This window comes from Scophthalmus maximus, chromosome 4, assembly GCF_022379125.1.
Source record: "Scophthalmus maximus strain ysfricsl-2021 chromosome 4, ASM2237912v1, whole genome shotgun sequence".
NCBI classification, from domain to species: domain Eukaryota; kingdom Metazoa; phylum Chordata; class Actinopteri; order Pleuronectiformes; family Scophthalmidae; genus Scophthalmus; species Scophthalmus maximus.
The window spans coordinates 27837181-27856855 of record NC_061518.1 but is presented as its reverse complement, the minus strand read 5'-3'; the positions used below and the strand labels follow the sequence as shown (position 1 = coordinate 27856855).

Here is a 19675-nt window from a genome sequence, read left to right as displayed (position 1 = left end):
TTTCTAATTAGTCCCTGCAGCTTCTTTTTGGGACCTTTTGAGGATTTCAGTAAACTATCTCCTGTGTAGCCCTTGTGAAAAATACATACACTCAGTGATCACTTCACAAGGTACTCGTGTACAGGCTGTTGCAATTCAAAGCTCATAATGTGTGAATTCAATTATAGTATTTGTTATCGGAGTCATATTTAAAGCTGGTGTTTTATCGGGTTGAGAGGTGTTTCTCCTTTTAACATAAGGTTCACAAAGGCGGCTGGAATGAGAAACACTTTACACCTGAAAGAGTAGACTTTATGGCAGTGCAGTTGTCTTGGCTTTCATTAGATTGTGTGCATATGAATGAAAAAAGTGGTAATTAAACGTATGTAGCCAATTTGCCCATCCAAAAAGACAGGGTGGTGGTGGGGTTTGTAACCTTACCAGTGACATGCCACCAGGGAGCTATTGAGGTGTGTTTTTTTGAGTATGTTTACAGGCAACATTTTATGTGTTATTGATTACAGCTAATATTGTATTGTAAGATCGGATATTTTGGCAACATGTCCTCATTATATTAATAGAAAGCGTAATTTTGTTGCACTGTGCTGCATTTCAGTGCATTTTTGCTGTCGCCGAATACTGTGTGAATGTTATGTCACAGGAGACAAGCTTGTGAGGTATCTGCTGCTATAACAGTTGTTGCTTAGGTGGTGCAGCAGAAGGAATTGTGGACAAAAGACACATAGAGTCGTTTGGACGGGTCCACATTAGAATCAACACGTGTCCAATATTCACTCTCCTTGTAGCTGTTAGACGCTCAATGCTTAGCGGCCGGTCGGCCGGTCGCTCTGCTCGAACTGAGAGCAGAGATGGAGACGTAGAAAAAAATGAAGCAAGGCCTTAATACACACACAGACAGGAACAGGTATACAAACACACACGCACGCACACCCACGCACACAGTGCCACTGTATCTTTCGGTGCAGAAATTGTTTATTTAGGGTTCAAGTAGCAGTTACGTCTGAGGTTTGAGTAAATCTCCAGGAAATTAATGTTAGCCAGTGTAAATGTACGAGGAATCATGAATCATCATCACGTGTGTCCATGACGTGCGCGCGTCTGTGTGTGTGTGTCTGTGTGTGTGTGTGTGTGTGTGTGTGTGAGAGAGAGAGAGCGACACAGAGAGAGTCAGTATGTCAGGAATGCATGGGAAATGGAAACTGAATCGTGCCACGATAACAGAACCCCTGGAGATGTCTCAGTGTCTGACACAAGGAGCATCGGAGTAGATAAGAATGTGTACACTGTAATTACTTGGACGAATTCCTCATACAAGACTCGACTCAGCTCTTTTGTTTGCCGGATAGGCAGCTTTGTAGCGCGAACCACAAGCTTGCGCGACTGCAGTATCAGAGGCCTTGTTGTGGGCAGAGAGAAGACGCTGGCGAGTCTTGGCGGCGTACAGGCTCCGTCCCGTGGTTAGTCTCCGAGCCAGGGCTGCGTTGGGAAACCTAATGCTGCGGAGGAGACCGCAGGAAAACACTGACAGCGCTTCGCGAACGACACTGGTTAACGCTCCCCATCCCCATGTACACGTTGCTCCGCGGTTGCGGATGCTGCGGAGGACAAAGTGAACGAGCGCGCGCGATAGTGAGGTGACAGACGAATTCCAGCCTAATGACTCCTGTCGCCTTCCCTCCTCACGCTGTTGCCAAGACAGACCAACAACGGTGTCATCGGGAAAGAGAGAGACTATAATTTGCGACGCACCCAGAGACATTTTAATAAGCTTGAATTCACGAGACAATGTGGACTCCGCAGTCTCATTCTCTGTTATGTAATTTGCATATGTTTACTGTAGCTGCCACTGGAGAAATACAGCCACACACCTCTGGTGCAGCTCCTTTTCTTTTTTGCTTCTCTTTTTTTTTTAAAGCTCAGCATAAATAATTTTGAAACCATTCAGGGGATGTATACAGATGTGGTTAAAAGTCACGACAAAACTATGTTGGCATCAAACTATGTTGGCTTTTTAGATTATGTGTACTTTTCTAATCAAATGCCCATTCCCTGTGCAAAACAAAGATCCTAATAAATCAGCTGCAGTTCACAAGTGTTACTGATCAGTGTGTGATCTGTCTCTCCTCTGTGACCTCCATGACTGCGGATATTTAAAAGTATTCTGCCTCCGCTCCGGCCTTGCCGGATGGACTCAGTAAACTATTAATTCCCAGGCCCCTTCAACTCCCCACTCTGTGTTCAGCACTGAATTAAAGGTGCCAAGTGGAACCTTCTTGTAAACCAACAAAACAAAAAGTTAAGTCTACGTTCAGAGTTGCTTGCCAAGTGTGTGTGTGTGTGTGTGTGTGTGTGTGTGTGCATCCTTGAGGTATAAGAAACATGGAGAATGCATTTCCTTCATCATTAAAGCTATAGTGTGTTATATTTAGAAGAAAGTATTCCCATAAATTTAATATATTGACCATAATTGTGTGTTCATATATGTATAATGTAACTTTGAATTGGTTAAATATTGTTACATTAGGGGGACCCGGGCTCCGTGTGAATCGCTATGCTTGCTACGTCGTGCTGTGCTGCGTTCCATTTCCACTGCGACTCGGGAGGTCGGAAAAAATCACCACCCTGACTTCCGGGGTCTGACTTCCAGGTGTAATGGAACGCGGCATTAAATACGGTTGCAGAAAACGGTCCAGAATACGTCCCATTTAAACAATTAGAAACCTTGAATAACTGAAACTAACAAAATTGTCAAAGAAAGAAAATGTAACTAAATGTGTCAGAAGAAATTGCTGATGACAACGTCAAACCGACATCTGTACGGAGTCAATCTATGTTTGTGTACTCTGTGTGGTGCTAATCCAGTAAACCAAGTAACGGAAACAAAGGAGGTGTTACCGCCGTGCTTTTTTTTTGGTTCAGTGTGCGGCTGTCGATCACGGTGTATCCACGCGCCGATGCAGACCATGCTTTACCGTCTATTCCACTCCGAATGACGAATTGAACATCATGCTGGGTTGAAAAAAGACTTGAGACTAGCGATTGAGACCATAAACCCCATCGGGACGAAGTTCATTGACGTTATAAATCAAGTGAGAAGTAGAGTCATTTTCTCAAAGAGCTCTGTAGAAATTATTTTTGCCACTAGTGGAGTCGCTAGCAGAGAATATAGGCTTCAGGCACTTACACATTGACTTCCTGGACCAGGTGACTATACGTCTTTTTCTACAGGACAAACTATGGGGTAAATAATCAGTCTGGAGTCTATTGAGTTTTTCTTATTGAGTGATTGAGTAGGCTTGACATGTGTAAATTCAATCTAAATACACAAAATACAGAATACAGAACATTTAGGAATCGAGACAACCAAAAATAGGAAAACATACTTGCAGATGCTCCAGTGTTTAGTTTAGTGTTACCAAAAGTCATTGGCTTGGCGACAGCTCCGTTACCTCATGTTATTTGTGCGTCACTGAACAAGACCTATTGGCTTCTTTTTGCGGAGCAGACGTTTTGGCAAGTCATGGTGACTTTTGGCAATTGTACTGGCACAACAACTCGGAATGAAGCCATCGTTAGGTCGGTCATGGCTGTCATCTTTCTCTCCAGCAATTCTGATGATTAATTGCTCAATCATTTATCAGGGGAAAAAAAAAATGCCGATCTCAACTGAGGGGAGAAGATTTATATCATTTTAATCTGAATATCTCTGGGATGTGTTCGGCTGCTTGGATAAAAGTCTGACTGTAAGACCCCGCCTCGGGGTCTGAATAAATGTGAGCGGCATTTTTCACTATTAAGTGCTACGCAAAAAACCTCAGGGACAGATGATCACTCTTCTTTGTTTAATCAAGCTATCAGGTTATCAAACGATAAAATAAAAATTCAATACAATAAAACATGTGAAAGGCGAGGTTGCATTTTATGTAAATGAACCATCCTAAAGTAGGAATAAACCTGGATAGATTTTTGGATCATCACCAGTACTAGACAATTCGTTTTTAAAACATATTATGCTCATATTAAGGTTCATAATTTTAATTTGGGTTATTACTTGAACCCCAACCTGCGTTTTCTCAGTCTGTCCATCCCTGCAGCTCCTCTTTCCAGCCTCTGTATAAATTTTAATTAAATTTAGTTCATTTTAATTAGAGGTTGGGGTCAGATCTTTTTTTTACTGTTGTTACAGGGTCGATGAGAGATCGCAAGAGTAGATTTGTCCGTTTTCTCTGACAGTGGCAGAGAAGAGAGGTACCTACGTTGACGTCATGAAGATGTAGTGATTGTTGTTTTTGAAACCAATATATTCTTCATTTTGAAACTTTTGTTGTTCACTTGAGTCCGCAATGACAACGAACCCTTACCCTTATCCTGACCCTAACCTGACTGAAGTTAAATGCAGCATTAATATGAGTATTAAATCATAAATAAAATGCGTGGAATGTTATGACGATGGTCTAGGAGAAACGAGATAATGACCACGCGCAATGACCCTCAGAATATGTGTAGAATAATTGGAATAGTCGTCAGAACATTTTCATGAACACTACATGGCCGGCATGTCATTACCAGAGTGATGCATGCTCGGACAGTTCATTCTATTGGTCAGGCTCAAACTCCTAACTTTGGCATTGTCAGAAATGTGTGTGTGTGTGTGTGTGTGTGTATATGTCCTATTCTTTTTTCTTCTCTGGCTTCATTTCTTCGACAATCATTCTGTCTCTCGTCCGTCTCACCCTTGCCCCCTTCTTTCTATCCCGTCTCTTCATTATCTAAACCGGTCCCCGCCCTCATGTGTCCTCTCTCTCTTTTTTCCCCTCTGCAGACATCCCTGGACTTTTATAGTGACGAAAGGTGACACTTCTTCTGTTGTGGAGGATCACGCTGTCTATCAAGGTAGGGAGAAACAAAGCATATGTATTGTAAGTGATCTTCTGGCACAGTGTCCCCTCGTAACGTTTCACTGGGACATTATCAATGTAGCGCAAAAGCAGATATTCCTGCACGACACCCAATGTTGTGGTATTATCTTAAATGACTAACCCTTACTGTCGTCAGGGACCAAGGCCTCCTCAGAGGCCCGGAGCTCTCACGTCTTCCGGTCCAGTTTCGGGGAGCACTTCACCATCACTGCCAGCAGCCAGTGGGTACAAGGTACTGTAACTTCTCTCTCATACAAAACAAGGGTTTGTTATATGACATGTCAGTGGCTCTCACAGGGACAGATATACAGCATAAGGCTCCAAAATATATTCAGCTCCAAACGAATGCTGCATTTCCCAAACACACAGTAGGCAGGAGTCACAGCTTGAATGCTGATTGCGCGAGGGTTTCCGAAGTGCGCCTCTCCTCTCCATTTAAAGGAGGGCCGTGCAAACAAAAGGAGGAAACATACGGAAAGGAATTAGGGCCAGGCATAAGAAAAAAATTGGAGAGGAGGAATGCTCTCTCGTAGAAACATGTTAATGGATAGTGCTTTCTTCAGATCACACAATCGGTTCTTTGGAGTAAATTCCTCACCCCTGATGACCTGGGGGTAAACATGGTGCAAATTCGATTTTTTGTAAGAAGAGTCACAAGTGAGGAATAAAACAGTTTATTAGGACACCAAAAGGATTTGTTATCAGATTATTATTAATCTGATTACTGTGGCGCATACAATGTTGTAGTTTGTGTTCATCAAACTTGTATTTGAGCTACAGTGTGCGACTGCACAGGTATAAATGCACAAATGAGGACAGAATGTAGGATCCAGTCCGGACCCATGCAAACAGGAGGAGGATGCGACGTGATCTGGACAGAGCGATCACATCTCAAACGGAAATTAATGTGGGCGCAGGAGGCACAAATATTAATATCAGGTGTTAAATGTAATCATCTTAAAATCATATCTACATACAATCTGGATACAAGACACATTCTAGTACCAGGTGTAAATGGAGTTAAATTAACTTCCATATCAATGCCATATCATCATCATTACCATTGTCATTTTCTTTTCATGTGCGGCGCGTAGTCAGGATCTGGATCGGTCCAAGGCGCTGCTGTGTTTGCAAATCGGACAGATCACGACTGCAAACTCGATGAAATCCCGACAAACACACATCTCACACTCAAATAAATCGGGGCCCCGACATTAAATATTGACTCATCGTAAATCTTCTTCTCTTTGTGCTTGCACAGTTCTGTCGATAACAGGCGGTTAGAATATTTCTAGGTTCCCCTCTGTTTCCACTTCCAAAATGTGCGCTCACGTCTTTATTAGCGCCTTTCAACCACGTTTTAATGGAACGGTGTTGGTTGTCGTCGCACGTGATTACAGGTGAACATGAGCCACTTCCACTGCGGTTAAAGTCGCAATAGTTCAATGTTGACCTTCGTATAAAATCCTATTAATACCAGAGGGAATTATATCAAAATATGAAAATCTCCCGTTGACATTTTGCAGGGACATGGTCAGCTTACGCCGCGTGCCACACTGAGGAGTTGGAGCTGCTTCAGGCAGCTGTTAAACGTCGGGATTACAACAGCAGCGTCTCAATAACACACGCACACACACACACACACACACACGCAGTCTTCATCTCACTCGGGCTCTTTAAATCCTTCTCGAGCAGCAATCGATCCGCCCCCTGATTCTATCACCACATCATCTTCTCATCAATATGTCCGCCTCCTGCTCAGCAACCCCTCCATTCCAATGCTGATTCCAATCAGAAGCTACTCATCTCTCATCAGATAGCATCTCTTCTGATGTAACCACCACACTCCGGCATGCAGATAGACATATATTTATGTATATATATACAGTGGAACATGCCGTGAGACCTGAACTCAGACATTCTCAGGCGGCCTAACTGAGATTGTAATTCGGACTCGGAGTCCAATGCATGTCCCCCGCTGTGGCAGCCGAACGGAGAACATAATGAGAGGAGAGAGCCCTTCAATTACTTTGCCACAAATGCTCTCTGACAGTCTAAATGGACTACAAGCCAAAGCCTTGACGTAGATTAGTCTAATATCTACCACTCGGCTGTCTGAGCGCTGAACTAGGATGTGCTGTTGTGTGCGTGTGTGTGTGTGTGCGTGTGTGTGTGTGTGTGTGTGTGTGTGTGTGTCGTGCAGAGGCAGAGTGGACGGAATGGTTCGACAGGGATGATGAGAGGGGATCTGGAGACTGGGAGAAATTGGCTGACCTGCATGAGGCCTATCCAGACCGACTGTGTGGCAGTCCGCTGGACATCCAGGTAAGTCTCCTCTAACTTCCTCTCTGTGTGTGTGTGTGTGAGTGTATGCAGAGGTCAAACTCTGCTAACTTGTACACGCCCTGAGCCCTCAAATCTCTGTACCAAATGATCTGTAAATCAAATCTGGACCTGTCCCAACCTGTTCACATCACTCCCACGATCTGACTTGTACACCTGAGCCGCACAGACACTCACTGTAAAACTCATCCAGACCGTATCTAAACTGTACTGATCCTTCTTTCTCACTTACATAATACTTGTTGGTGTGATTCGACACAAAGGGGGAAACCACCCCACTTACCGCCCCATTGCTGCGATGAACTAAGGTTGTATCAAAGGCATTGACAACAAGAGAAAAAGAAAAAAGGAGTCTCCGAACCCCAGAGATGAGAGCTGCTGACGCCGGCAGCTGGTGTAATATTCCTCTGAAGCAACAAGAAAAAAAACAACCTGATATGTTATCAGCAGCAACACACAGGGTGTTAGAAATACCAAGGTCCAAAAGCTGACATGCAAAAAACTGCTTTCCCTGATGTTCATATGTACATCTTGGAGGAAATGGATAAAATTAGTTTTAAAGCCTCGTCAGTGGACAGTGCACATGAAATATCTGAAATATCTCTTTTCATCCAACTTCATTTTAAGTGTACTTTTCATTATGTTGGAACCACCAATTCTTGAGAAGGCAGAAGTAAGTTTTGAAACTTGGCTGGATGATGTCTCTCTGACCTTTCCTCCGGTCTCATCCATGGTCTTTCCTCCTCATGTCCCCTGCGCTCATTCTCTCTGCCTCTTCTTCTGTGTCTCTCTGCTCTCTCTCATCTCCTCCTGCTCCCTCTGTCTTCAACATCACATTCCTGAAATCTGCCCATTTCTTCTCAGTCCTCTGCTCTTTGTTCTTCCTCTCCCTGCCTGTCCCTCATTTGGCCCAAGAGTGTTTTTCCTACCCCAGTACGAGGACTGGACGCGCCCGTCCTAAGGCCGGACCCATCGTGGCATGAAAGAAAAATGTGGCTTCAATAAAACTCCAAAGATGTTTTATTTACATGTGTCAGGCAGAAAAGGGAAGAATGTTGTTTTCAAGGGTGAAAGACGATGAGCCACCCAGCATCTCGAGTCCTTCCACTGGAAAAAGCATTTGTTCCGAAAAGGTTGATATTTTCAACTGCTTCTGATGAAGAGTACTTTGCAGCCTGAATATCAATGTAGCTTCAAACACTGTTCATCCCAAGCCTGATATATCTCACTCCCATGTCTTATTCCCAGACCATACCTAAGTGGAGGCGATATCTCTTTACATCTGATCTCAGAATAACGTTCTTTCCCATAAAGAATCTGATTTTGCCTGTTTGCAACCATTTTGTAACTTTAACTGGCAAAGCGGCGAACCTATTGTCTCTGGAGGCTTAGCGTGACTTCCAGCAGATGCCTTTCGTCGTTTCTGTCGTTCAAAGTCTGCGGCTTTTTGAGGGAGGGCAACATTTTTGGGGGGACTTTTGCACGTCGAGGATCAAACGCTGGGATCTCTGACTGACTACAGCCAGTCAAAGACGAGTGAACTTCCCGAGCCGGATTTGACTCAGTTGCCACCGTTCTGAGATCAGTTGTGATACTGATCCCGTTATTCTACATGAGCAGATCTGCGTGTGGAAAGTGTTCTCACGCATGAGGGAAGTGCTGCAAATGTTGCCGTTTTTTTCTTCCCGAGCGTTAAGAGCTAATTGCACTGATTTATCATCTCTGTGTGAGACCTGCAGTGAGTCCCACATACTCACACTGCATTGTGAGTGAGCAACAGAGAGAGAGAGAGAGAGAGAGAGAGAGTGGGTGCATGATGGTGAGGCTGGTGACCAGAGCAGAGAGTCAGACGTTGGGTAGTACAGCTTGGAACTTGCAGGGAAACGTCCAGGTTCAGGCTGTTTTATCAGTAAATACTTCACACACTGCTGCATTTTAAAACCAAAGAATGCAAGGACTGCTTTCACACAATGGTCTGCCTCTCTCCTGCACTGCCCTGGTCCACCTGGTGGTGGGAGGACGGGCTCGGCCCACCTTTGTCTAAAAGTCAGCAGTAGAAACTCACGTTGTTGCAATGAAGTCGTGAGTCAATCATAATCACAGTCACGATCGAAATCCCTGAACACAGGTAGTTTTCCATGGAGCAGGATACAGAAAGAGGAGACGGTTGTTCCGCTGGGGAGCTGGAGGTGTGCAGACTGTTCAGAACGAATCTGCTGCCAAAAGATTATCAAAAGAACCCCGCGGCCGCAAAAATAATAGTCCAACTGCGTCATCAGTAACTTAACACGGCTTCGAATACAAGTGTGACAAGAGGGAACAGTAAACGGTGGAGTATCGCTGAGATAACGTTACATTGGATCACATGCCGCATCGTTTCCCGTGAGTCCCTTGTGCGTGTGAAGGCGATTGGCAGTCTGCTGCCTCAACACGAAGAGGTAATAAGACTTAGGATATATGTAATGGCTTTTGCAAAAAAAAAAATGGCAACCATTAAATAGTATCAGCAATGAGGTGTGATGAAAAACTGTCGAGTTATATCTCCAATCCACGGCGATAATAATGTGTCGTATTAATGGTGTTCAGAGGAGATGCCACCACATGGACGCGCGCTTCCAGATGCTCTGGCGACATTTTTCCCTTTTTTATCATCTGCCTTTTACAAGGCATGACATCAGTGCAATTTCGTTCTGTTTTTCCTAAACGTTTAGAAAGAGCTGTCATGTCCCTTGGAGTTTGCAAGCTCTGCGTGTCATCATTTTTCCACGGAGTATGGACGAGCTGAAAGTTTTCCTCGGTTGGCAGTTTTCACTGTCTAATTTGCCTCTGTGGTTTTTCTCTATTTTTAGTGTCTTGCCTCTTTTTTTTGCTGTTTCATTCCAATATATTACGCAATGCATTTCTGATTTGTTTTGGATTATTTGAACATCCTGAGGAAATGTGAAGAGGCTCAGGGCCTGAGATGAAGTGTCTGCACTTCCCTGTTGTTGCTTGGATGTTTGTACTGTAACGGATAACACTGGGTCACTGAGGTTCAAGACACAGTTGGACAGATTCTTTTGAATGTCAGATGATGGCAACATAATAACAATAATAGCGTAAATTCTGAGACATTAGCATCATTAAACCAAGCTGCGAGCTTCTGCACTACGTTCATGCCACCGACTTCATTCCGAAGGGTAAAACTGCTGGATTGCACAGGAGAGCTCACAGTACCCATGTAAAATGGCAGGTTTTTACTTATCTCCCGAGCTGGCACTGTTCATGAGAAATGACAGAAGAGTATTTATGCTAAACTACATGTACGTATGCCTCAGGTCAGCCACAGAACAAATTTAGCTAGGGGAAACCCACACTGTTCTCAAATTTAGCAAAAGCACCGAGTCCTTACCCTAAAAAAGAGCCAGACACTAGACCAAAACCAGATGTCTGGTGCACAATCACATCACATTTGAAATGCCTGCTAACAGCGCTTGACCTGCACAAGTGGCTGGACATTGCTCTGTCCTCCTCTTTCTTGCTATAGACTGGTTTGTTTTCCAAGCATTTTGACGTGTTCCTTTCGTCTTTACCAGCGGCATGTCGTGAATCTTTTGACGAGGTTTGTCATTCATCATTCCCCTTGTCCAGGCTGAAACCCACGACGGCATGCAGTCCAACCTGACAGGAGATGTGATCCACAAGATCGACAAGGACTACGGTTTTGTGTGCCTCAACAAGGACCAGGCTCACGGCCTCTGTCGCAACTACAAGGTCCGCTTCCTCTGCGGCAAACTGGGTACGTTCTTCATTTTTTCCACTTTGATTGTTTTACTGTGTAAACTCTCCGTACACCATGCTACCGTGCAACAAGGATTAATGGCTCTCTCACCCAAGTATGTCATGGGTAGAGAGCCCAAGAAGATCAGAGATGGTATATACAGTACTATATACACAAACACGCTGGCTGTGCTCCAGTGGGTGTATTGTGTATGGTCAGGTTGCTATGGTACGAATGCACGGAGCCCACATCGTGGTGCAGGAAAACACTATCAAATAGCCAGCTCAGAGTTCACGGGCTGCACCAACCATACTGACAAACCATGGACTTCTGTCTGTGCTTGTCTGTGTGTGTGTGTGTGTGTGTGTGTGTGTGTGTATTTATGTGGAGAGTACAAGGGAATGTTGGCATAATCCTTTGTCAGGATTGACACTGGGTACCGCCCATTTGCATCACTCTACAATTACCCCACACTACGAATGTGCCACAGTACATCAATACTCCCACATTCTCAGGGAAAATCTTACTTGCTGAGATGTCACAATTTGTGCCAACACAATTGGATGACTAATGAAAATGGTTAAGTTGTGCAAACACACATTTTCATTAAGTTGTTTGTTGGCTTAACAGGGGTTGAGGAGGGCAGTGAGACCTTTAGGCAGAGAGGGAAGATCAACACACGGAAGACAAAAACAAAGAGATCCAAGATGGCCACCACGGATGCCTGCCTGGGTGTGTTTGGCTTACTGTATTTATTTATTTGCCTTTATTTCAACTGTAAATGGTAAAATATTGCTAGAGCTATAGAAGTAGAAAATCCATCAAAACAAGCATATAAATAGTTAACCAAAGGTACAGGATGCAGATGTGAAAGACAGGTCCATGAAAAGAGGTACAAACAAAAGCTGAAAGGTCTGTGATCATGGATTTAAACTGACCAAGAGTTTCAAAAGAATAGATTTTTGGTGTGTGTGCTGACTTCCAGGTGGTTGGAGCAAAGAACATTAAAGCAGATCTTTCAAGCCCAGCACGGCACAGACAGTTTGATATAGTCCAGAACACCGGTCTAGCATAGAATTGATATAAGATGCCGGCTGCCCAATCAGGGCCTTGTACATAAATGAATACATATGCCTATCGCGTCTTTCAGAACACCCAGCTTTTCTGTACTGGATGCGAGGATGAGTTCTATAAGTATAACCGGTAATAAACCCAAGGCCAAGAATGATAAACAGCATCCAAGGGTTTAAAAGTGGAGGCAGAAGCGGCGCCTGCCTATAAATCACATCACCATAATCCATAGCAGAGAGAAAAAACGGCCTCAACAATCATTTCCCTACAAAACACAGGAAAGTGATCTCCAATTCTACATAAAAGTGTTATCGTGATTCATTGACAATCGTGTCTGTATAGTATTTGAATTTGAATATCATCTTTTCAAATGCCAAGGTACTTGTCATCCGTAACTTTGTTGAGTTGTGTAGTAACAGGAACAAAAGAACAGACAGACAGGAATATGCTATAGAGGAAAAGGCTGACAGTCTCTTTTTGGCAGGTTGGCAGGCAAGACGAAACTTAGGGAATCCAAAAACTCAGTCAGCACAACAAGCAAAGGGAGGCATTGATAACTGGGCACAGGTGAAACGTACAGAGTTGGGGCGTTGCAAGACAATCACAGATGCGAAAAACAAGGCAAGAATTGGAAGTACAACAAGCAAAAAGACACACAAGGTGAGTGGTTGTCCAATCAGATTGCAACAATCTCAATATTGGTTCCTTGTACGTTGGAAACTTGAAAGATTTCCCCAACGTTACCTCTTAATCCGACATAAACTTAGTTTTATAGGCATTGATTCATCATGAGTAAGGTTATGAAGTGCTGCCAATTTTCCACAGCTAACTGAACAGATTTGGCATTACAATACAATACTATATAATCTGCATATAATTAACATGGCGCTTATAGATTAAATTGTAAGGTTTCGATGAAGCAGGACCCAAATGCAGGTATGGGGAAAAGGGAGTATTTAATAAATGATATAACCAAAAAATAGACTTCAGTCTTTTAAGCCCCAGTGTGTAATTTTTTTAATTTTCTGGCAGCTTCTAGTGGTAAAGCTGAGCAACCGACAGGGACACTTTATGGTGGCGCACCGCTGAAACCATTCCCAGTTTCCGGCAGCGATGAAAATTCAACGCAAATGTGCTGTATTCTGAACCGTTTTGTGCAACCGTATTCAACACGATGTTGCAAACATGGTTACTTACACGTCAGGTCCCAGGTCGGGTCCCCTTCATGTAAATATATTTAACTCATTCAAAGTTGAAGAAAGGACATTGGTTCTTTGTTGCAGGTGATTATACATATATGAACACATATTCATGGACCCTACATTTAATTTCCGTGAATAAGTTCTTCTAAATATTACACACTGTAGCTTTAAAGGAAAAAATAAAAATAAATCCAGCTGTCCAAAACTCAACTTCAGGCCGCAGAACACAGCATGGAACTCAGGGGAGAGACCAACACACTGCAGAGCCGACACCTAACTAAACTGAAAAAAACCAGCGAGAAGAAAGGGAAGCACTAAGACTATATATACACAAAAGAGGGAAGAGATAATTGAAAACATGTGAGACACATTAGGAATGGGCGCAGACAATCACTGGGAAACAGACACAGTAGAACGGAATGGATCTTAAACAATAAAGTTCACCAAGAAACAAAAAAGGCCTTGGTCCTAGCAGGCCATGACAGAAATAATATTATTTATGTAAAGTGTGGAGCATCCTTAGTCAGTAGTAAATTGTCAATTCTGTACCTCAGTTTCACTAGTATTTTCTATTTCACTATTTTGGTCTGTTATGCTCCAGGCGATTGATACAAATCCCTTGTATGTCAAATCCCACTAACCCCTGTTTCTGATTCTGGTTCTGTTGATTTTTATGAACTGCAGAAAGATCAGTGAGGTTTCTGACCTGTTCTCGTATTTGTTCATCATGGATGGGTCGAGGGGGGTTGAGTATACAGTAAAATGTCTGCTCTTCTGGGGATAATGTCTTAGCAGCCTGATAGCCAACACTGCATGGACTGGTACTGAGTCACAGCCTGGTGTTTCAGATGTTTTTCATGTTTCAAATAAAAGAAATGTACCATTGCTGTATTCACCAAACTGTGCTGGATTACACTAAGGGGTTGTGGAATGTGCCCCCTGCTCAGCCTCCTTAGGAAAGCTCATACTGGATGGGAGACTTTGCCTGTGCAATAAGGACAGCCAGGGACAAACACAGAATTCGCCGAGAAAATGCTTTCAGAATTTTTCAAATTCATCAGTTGACTACAATACAAGGTGCAGTAAACAGACGGAATAAAAGATCAAATCAATATTTAGTGCAACTATTTCTCCATGGTACACTTTTGAAAATGTTAAGGTGCGGAAAAACTGCCATACTTCTTTTGCAGATTTAAGATGCCTTTGCGTCGTCTGTCTCTTCTTGTAATCCCAGACTCACTCGGGGCTGTACGGGGGTCATGCCATCAGCTGTAAACTCCCTGTTCATCTTCATGCTGAAGATCTAAAGTCTCTAAAACCTTTGCACAGTACTGTATATCTCTCGTCTGGCCTGGGAACACCAGGGGATTCACCAGGAGGGGCTGATGGAGACTGATGGGTGTAACATCCGGTCCAGCTTGCTTAGCCGGTTGCCACCACGACCCACATGGATAGATAGACCACGGAAATGGCATTCTTATTCTAAAAGTGAGAGAATCACAGTGTACAGCTCTAAAGCTAAGTGAGCTCACATGACTCCAATAGCTGACGTGCTGTGAAACTGAACATGGTAGAAAATATAAAGGCAGCAACTACAAATGACCATGGAGCTTACCTGATATACTGTTATCGCTTTGAAGAGATTATTACTTTAAAATGTGGTAATAAATGGGTACAGTGGTCTTTTTCAAAAATTGACCAAAACCAGCTGAGCCAGTCAACTGTGCTTCTCCATTCACACATGACCCACATTGACTGGATATCCAGTCAATGTGTGTAACTTTGTCTCAATCCCTGTGTGCGTAATCAGATGTGTGTGTGTGTGTGTCTGTGTGAGAAAGAATATTCAAATGCTTGCTGAGATTTGTGTAACCGTGGAGAGTTGTGTAACTATCTAAATTTGTGTGTGCGTAATCAGATTTGCGTGACTGTAAACGAATCTGCAAATGCCGTATAGATCTGTGACTGTGAAGATAAATGCGTACATATATATATTAATGCCTGCAATTCTAAGTGTTTTTCTCAAAGAGCTGGAAATACAGACAAGATATGGATTCACATATCTGAGCGCGGATTTGGAGATTCTTTTATATTTCTGTAAGCCACGCCCCCTCAAGACACCACACTATGATGTCATACACCTTCTGTCAGGTGATTCAGACATTCGCCCGTGTTCATACAGCTCCTCCGGTGATGTCCAGAAAAGTTCAGGGTTGCTGCACGTGTGTGAAAGCAGCTTCTGTCTCTCACACTGTCCGGGGCTTCTGTCTGCTCCACCTCTGTGCTATATTTGTTGCAATGGCTGCTTTTTTTTTTGAAAACAAGAAAAGTTGCTCAAGGGGTCCGATAATAGAAACAGTTTTGTGCCAATTTATTTTGAAAGAGATGGCGAATGAGGAATATCTCAGAACTAAGCCAGCTAAACCAATGATGTAACGATCGTGGCCTTTTACTTCCACTTATTAACTCATGGACAAGCTGGGCTGTTGTGCTGGACCATGGGCAGTCAACGCACTGGAGATGTGACTTAAATATGCGCAATGCATGAATGTAGGAGTGTACGTGTGAGCTTTTGTTCTAACTCTTTCCACCTTTTCTCTGTAGTGCGCCCACAAGCCTCCATTTCCATCGACATGTTGTCCAACAGCAGCATCCTGGAGCTTGCTGACCAACCAGAGGGATGGGGCTCAGGGGACCGGGTGGTGGTGGCCAGCACGGACTACTCCATGCACCAGGCTGAAGAGTTCACCCTGTTGCCCTGCCCGACTTGCGCATCCAACCAGGTCAAGGTCCGAGGTGAGTGACACACATAGTGTGTTACAGTGCAGCCTCAGTATGAAAAGTTTATATAGGTCTGGGATGAAACTGCTGGGGAAACATTCTAGTAGTGTAGTTGCGGTATTTTGGGTTAAGTTAAGTCTTAGACCATCCAGATTTCTTTTTGACATAAGCTATTGTTGTAGGAGAGAGTGAAATTTATTTTCCCGGTTGCTTATTCTCCTTGCCTTTGGTAGGATTTGAGGTGACTGGCAGGAAAAGTGGGTCATAAGCCCACTGGGCTAGATCTGAAAATCAAAATCAGCCTTCAACAATCCTCTCTAAAGATCACTTATAAACATCTGTTCTATTTAATCCACCACCGCCAGAAATAATAACATTTTACGGTTTTTCGGTTGAGTTACATGTTTATGACTGTGACCGTTCATATACTGTGAACGTCTGGAGATATGTTAGAAAATAAAATGTGATCGTGAATGTTATTTCTGATGGGATGTATTATAGTGAACATTTTAGGAACTTTAAATTTGAATCACAGATAGTTTAGCATCTGACAAATTTGAGAATTGAGGAATTTCAAGCATAAATGCCAACCATTCACTGGTTATATCTTTTTGAAATGTAATCTGTTTGAGTTTTATTCTGTTTGTCAGAGAGAACACCTGGGGTTTGAAGAGCACTGTTGGCCCAGGTGTGAAATTGGGTTTAGGTGCATGTGGTGACTGCATATAGGTACAGATTGTCATCCTGGTAGAGACAACTATGTGTTGATTCACTGTCACCCTCTGGGTCAGTCTTATAGTCCATCCCAGCATAATGCCCCCCACAACAGAGCCAACGGACCCACTCACTGACAGACCTGTACCGTTATTTGGGGAATGGCACGCACACACTCGCCCACATCTGGGGAATATAGTAGAGGATCTGACCACATTATTTGTTTTCAACATCTCTTTAGACCAGTGTCTATGGTTTTTGCACCACTGAACTCTGAAATGCACATCCATCTCTGTAATGAAGGCTCGCTGCTCTCTAACCCTCCCTCTACTGACACATGCTGATCACGTCCTGCGTTGACATTCTCAGTCACCTGAGGATGTGTGGCTCTTCTGTTTTTCCTTATACATATCACACTTATACGAATGGGCTGAAATACTGACGTCTTGCAATTAGATATGAATGCGGATGTCACTTTAATCACTGTTTCTATTGAAACAGCTTCCAGCTGAGCGTCTTTGTGACTGCAATCTCTGTCTCATCAACGAACCCTCTTTCAAAGTCACCCAGATCTTTTCCTCTTGCCATATTCATACAAAATCAGAATCAGCTGGGCCTTCTCAGAATAGCGCGTGACCAGATGTTAATTGTTTAATTCTACCATGCCAGTCTAGAGGAAACATTGTAATTTCAGCATCAAGCTTTCTTCCCTCCCTCCCTCCATCCTTTACTCTTCGGAGGGAAACGCAACGGCAGAGGCAATGCTTCTTGTTTTGCCTCTATTTCTATCACTCCTTTACTTCAACTGAAGTTCGCATGTCAGAGGAGAGTGAGTCACCGGAGCTGTGATTCACAGCCTGCTCTATGACAGTAGTTAGCTGTGATGTGTAACAAGGAGAGGAGAGAGGGTGAGTGAGTATAGAGAAACTAAGGACTCCACTCATCTGAATAGATAGACATCAGGTTGTTTTGGAGCTTAAAATAGAGGAAATGTTCTTCGCTTAAAATAGGTGTGTCAGAGAGAACGGTGGTGTGATTTCCGCCCGAGTGGAACAGTTTCTTCTGTAAGGCGGACAATGGCTTCATGTGTTCCTCATCACACACATATATATCATTCAAAAATTAGATTTCGAAGAATGTAGGTCAATACTGAGCAAATCACTTCAATGCATCTCAAATGAATTAATATCCCATTAATTCAACCGCTCCAAAATATGGCAGTCTTTGCCAGTATGGCTGCCAGGCTGCAGTAGATGCCAAGTAGGAGGACTGTGAACATAGTGCCCAGTTTGTATGTACAGAGAATCCGAGCGTCACCACCTATAAAGTTTGGGTTGTGCGTGGGTTGTTTAAGCTAGAGTTTTTCGTAAGTCTGATAAATTCTTCCCAAAACCAAAACTACCCAGAAACGTACTACGTGGTACCAAAACAACTGGGGCTATTACTTGAAAGCAGCGAACTGAGCCAAAGAAGAACCAGGAAATGACAGAATATTGTGCTCAGGGTTCAAATGCTGTAAGTCACACGCAGACAGCAGCTGGCATTAGCATTCAAACACTTCCACTCCACCCTGGGATTACTGACAAGTCCTGCTAGGGGCCATTTTTTATTGGTTCTTCGTGTACTGTGTGCTCAGCAGAACATTATCGAGGGAGATTGTTGCAGAGTTTAGCAACTACATATATATGTTTCATCTGTGATGTATGTTATTTTGGGTGCTCATGGTTTCAAATAGAAACAAGAAAGCAAATAACTGTAATATAAAGATAACTGTATATCTGACTTGGATAGATTAATAGAAAGGAAGATAGAAAAAGGAAAACAGAGGTAACATGGGGAAGGCATAGAAAGGCAAACACATTAAAGCCCCAGTGTGTAATTTTTGTACTTTTCTGGCGGCATCTGGTGGTAAAGTTGCAAACCACAACCAACTGAGCACCCGACAGGGGACCGTTAATGGTGGCGCGCCGCTAATTTAATTTCCGGTTTTCCGCAGCGCTGGAAATTCAACTGTTCTGGACTGTTTTATGCAACCGTATTTAATGCTGCGTTCCATTATACCTCGGAACTCGGACCGCGGAACTCGGGGTGGTGATTTTTTTCCGACCTCCCGAGTCACAGTGGAACCGAAACGGAGCACAACACGACATAGCAAGCATGGCGACTTACACGGCGGTCGGGTCCTCATGTGACTACACTGAACAAAATTTTAAATGCAACACTTTTGTTTTTGCCCCCATTTTTCATGAGCTGAACTCAAAGATCTAAGACTTTTTCTATGTACACGAAAGGCTTATTTCTCTCAAATATTGTTGACAAATCTGTCTAAATCTGTGTTAGTGAGCACGAGATATTCCATCCACCTCACAGGTGGCATATCAAGATGTTGATTAGACAGCATGATTATTGCACTCTGAAATGTGAGTTCAGCTCATGAAAAATGGGGGCAAAAACAAAAGTCTTGCGTTTATAATTTTGTTCAGTGTATATTTAACTCATTCAAAGTTGACGAAAAAACATCGCCTCTTTGTTGCAGGTCATTATACATATATGAACACACAATATTGGACAATGTATTCAATTTCTGTGAATACCTTCTTCTAAATATTACACACTGTAGCTTCAACTATTTTAAATATGAAAATGTAATCAATAATCCTCCACCATTGAACTCTTCCCTCCGTTGACAGCTTCAGTGAGCTGGAATCAACACGTGGAAGCCATTCACTGAGGCTGTGGCAAAATCTCTCCTACACACTGGTCAACAGCTTTCACAAACACACATTTTTTCATTATATTTCAGGGAGTTTTATTCCAAATTGAAATGGCAAGCTGCGGAAAAGTCAACTTTAATTTTATTGCACATACAACACAAACCACTCTGC

At 43.2% G+C, this 19675-nt stretch overlaps 1 protein-coding gene across 2 annotated transcripts in view; it reads left to right on the top strand.

The window, feature by feature from the left end:
• LOC118302466 (cell migration inducing hyaluronidase 1) overlaps window positions 1–19675 on the top strand; it is a 155300-nt gene that overhangs the window by 83099 nt on the left and 52526 nt on the right. For both annotated transcript variants that reach the window (XM_035628618.2, XM_035628615.2), the window contains 5 exons: window positions 4823–4893; window positions 5056–5151; window positions 7123–7244; window positions 10893–11040; window positions 15900–16091. In XM_035628618.2, coding sequence (XP_035484511.1) covers window positions 4823–4893; window positions 5056–5151; window positions 7123–7244; window positions 10893–11040; window positions 15900–16091 — 629 coding nt within the window. The remainder of the gene's footprint in view (window positions 1–4822; window positions 4894–5055; window positions 5152–7122; window positions 7245–10892; window positions 11041–15899; window positions 16092–19675) is intronic.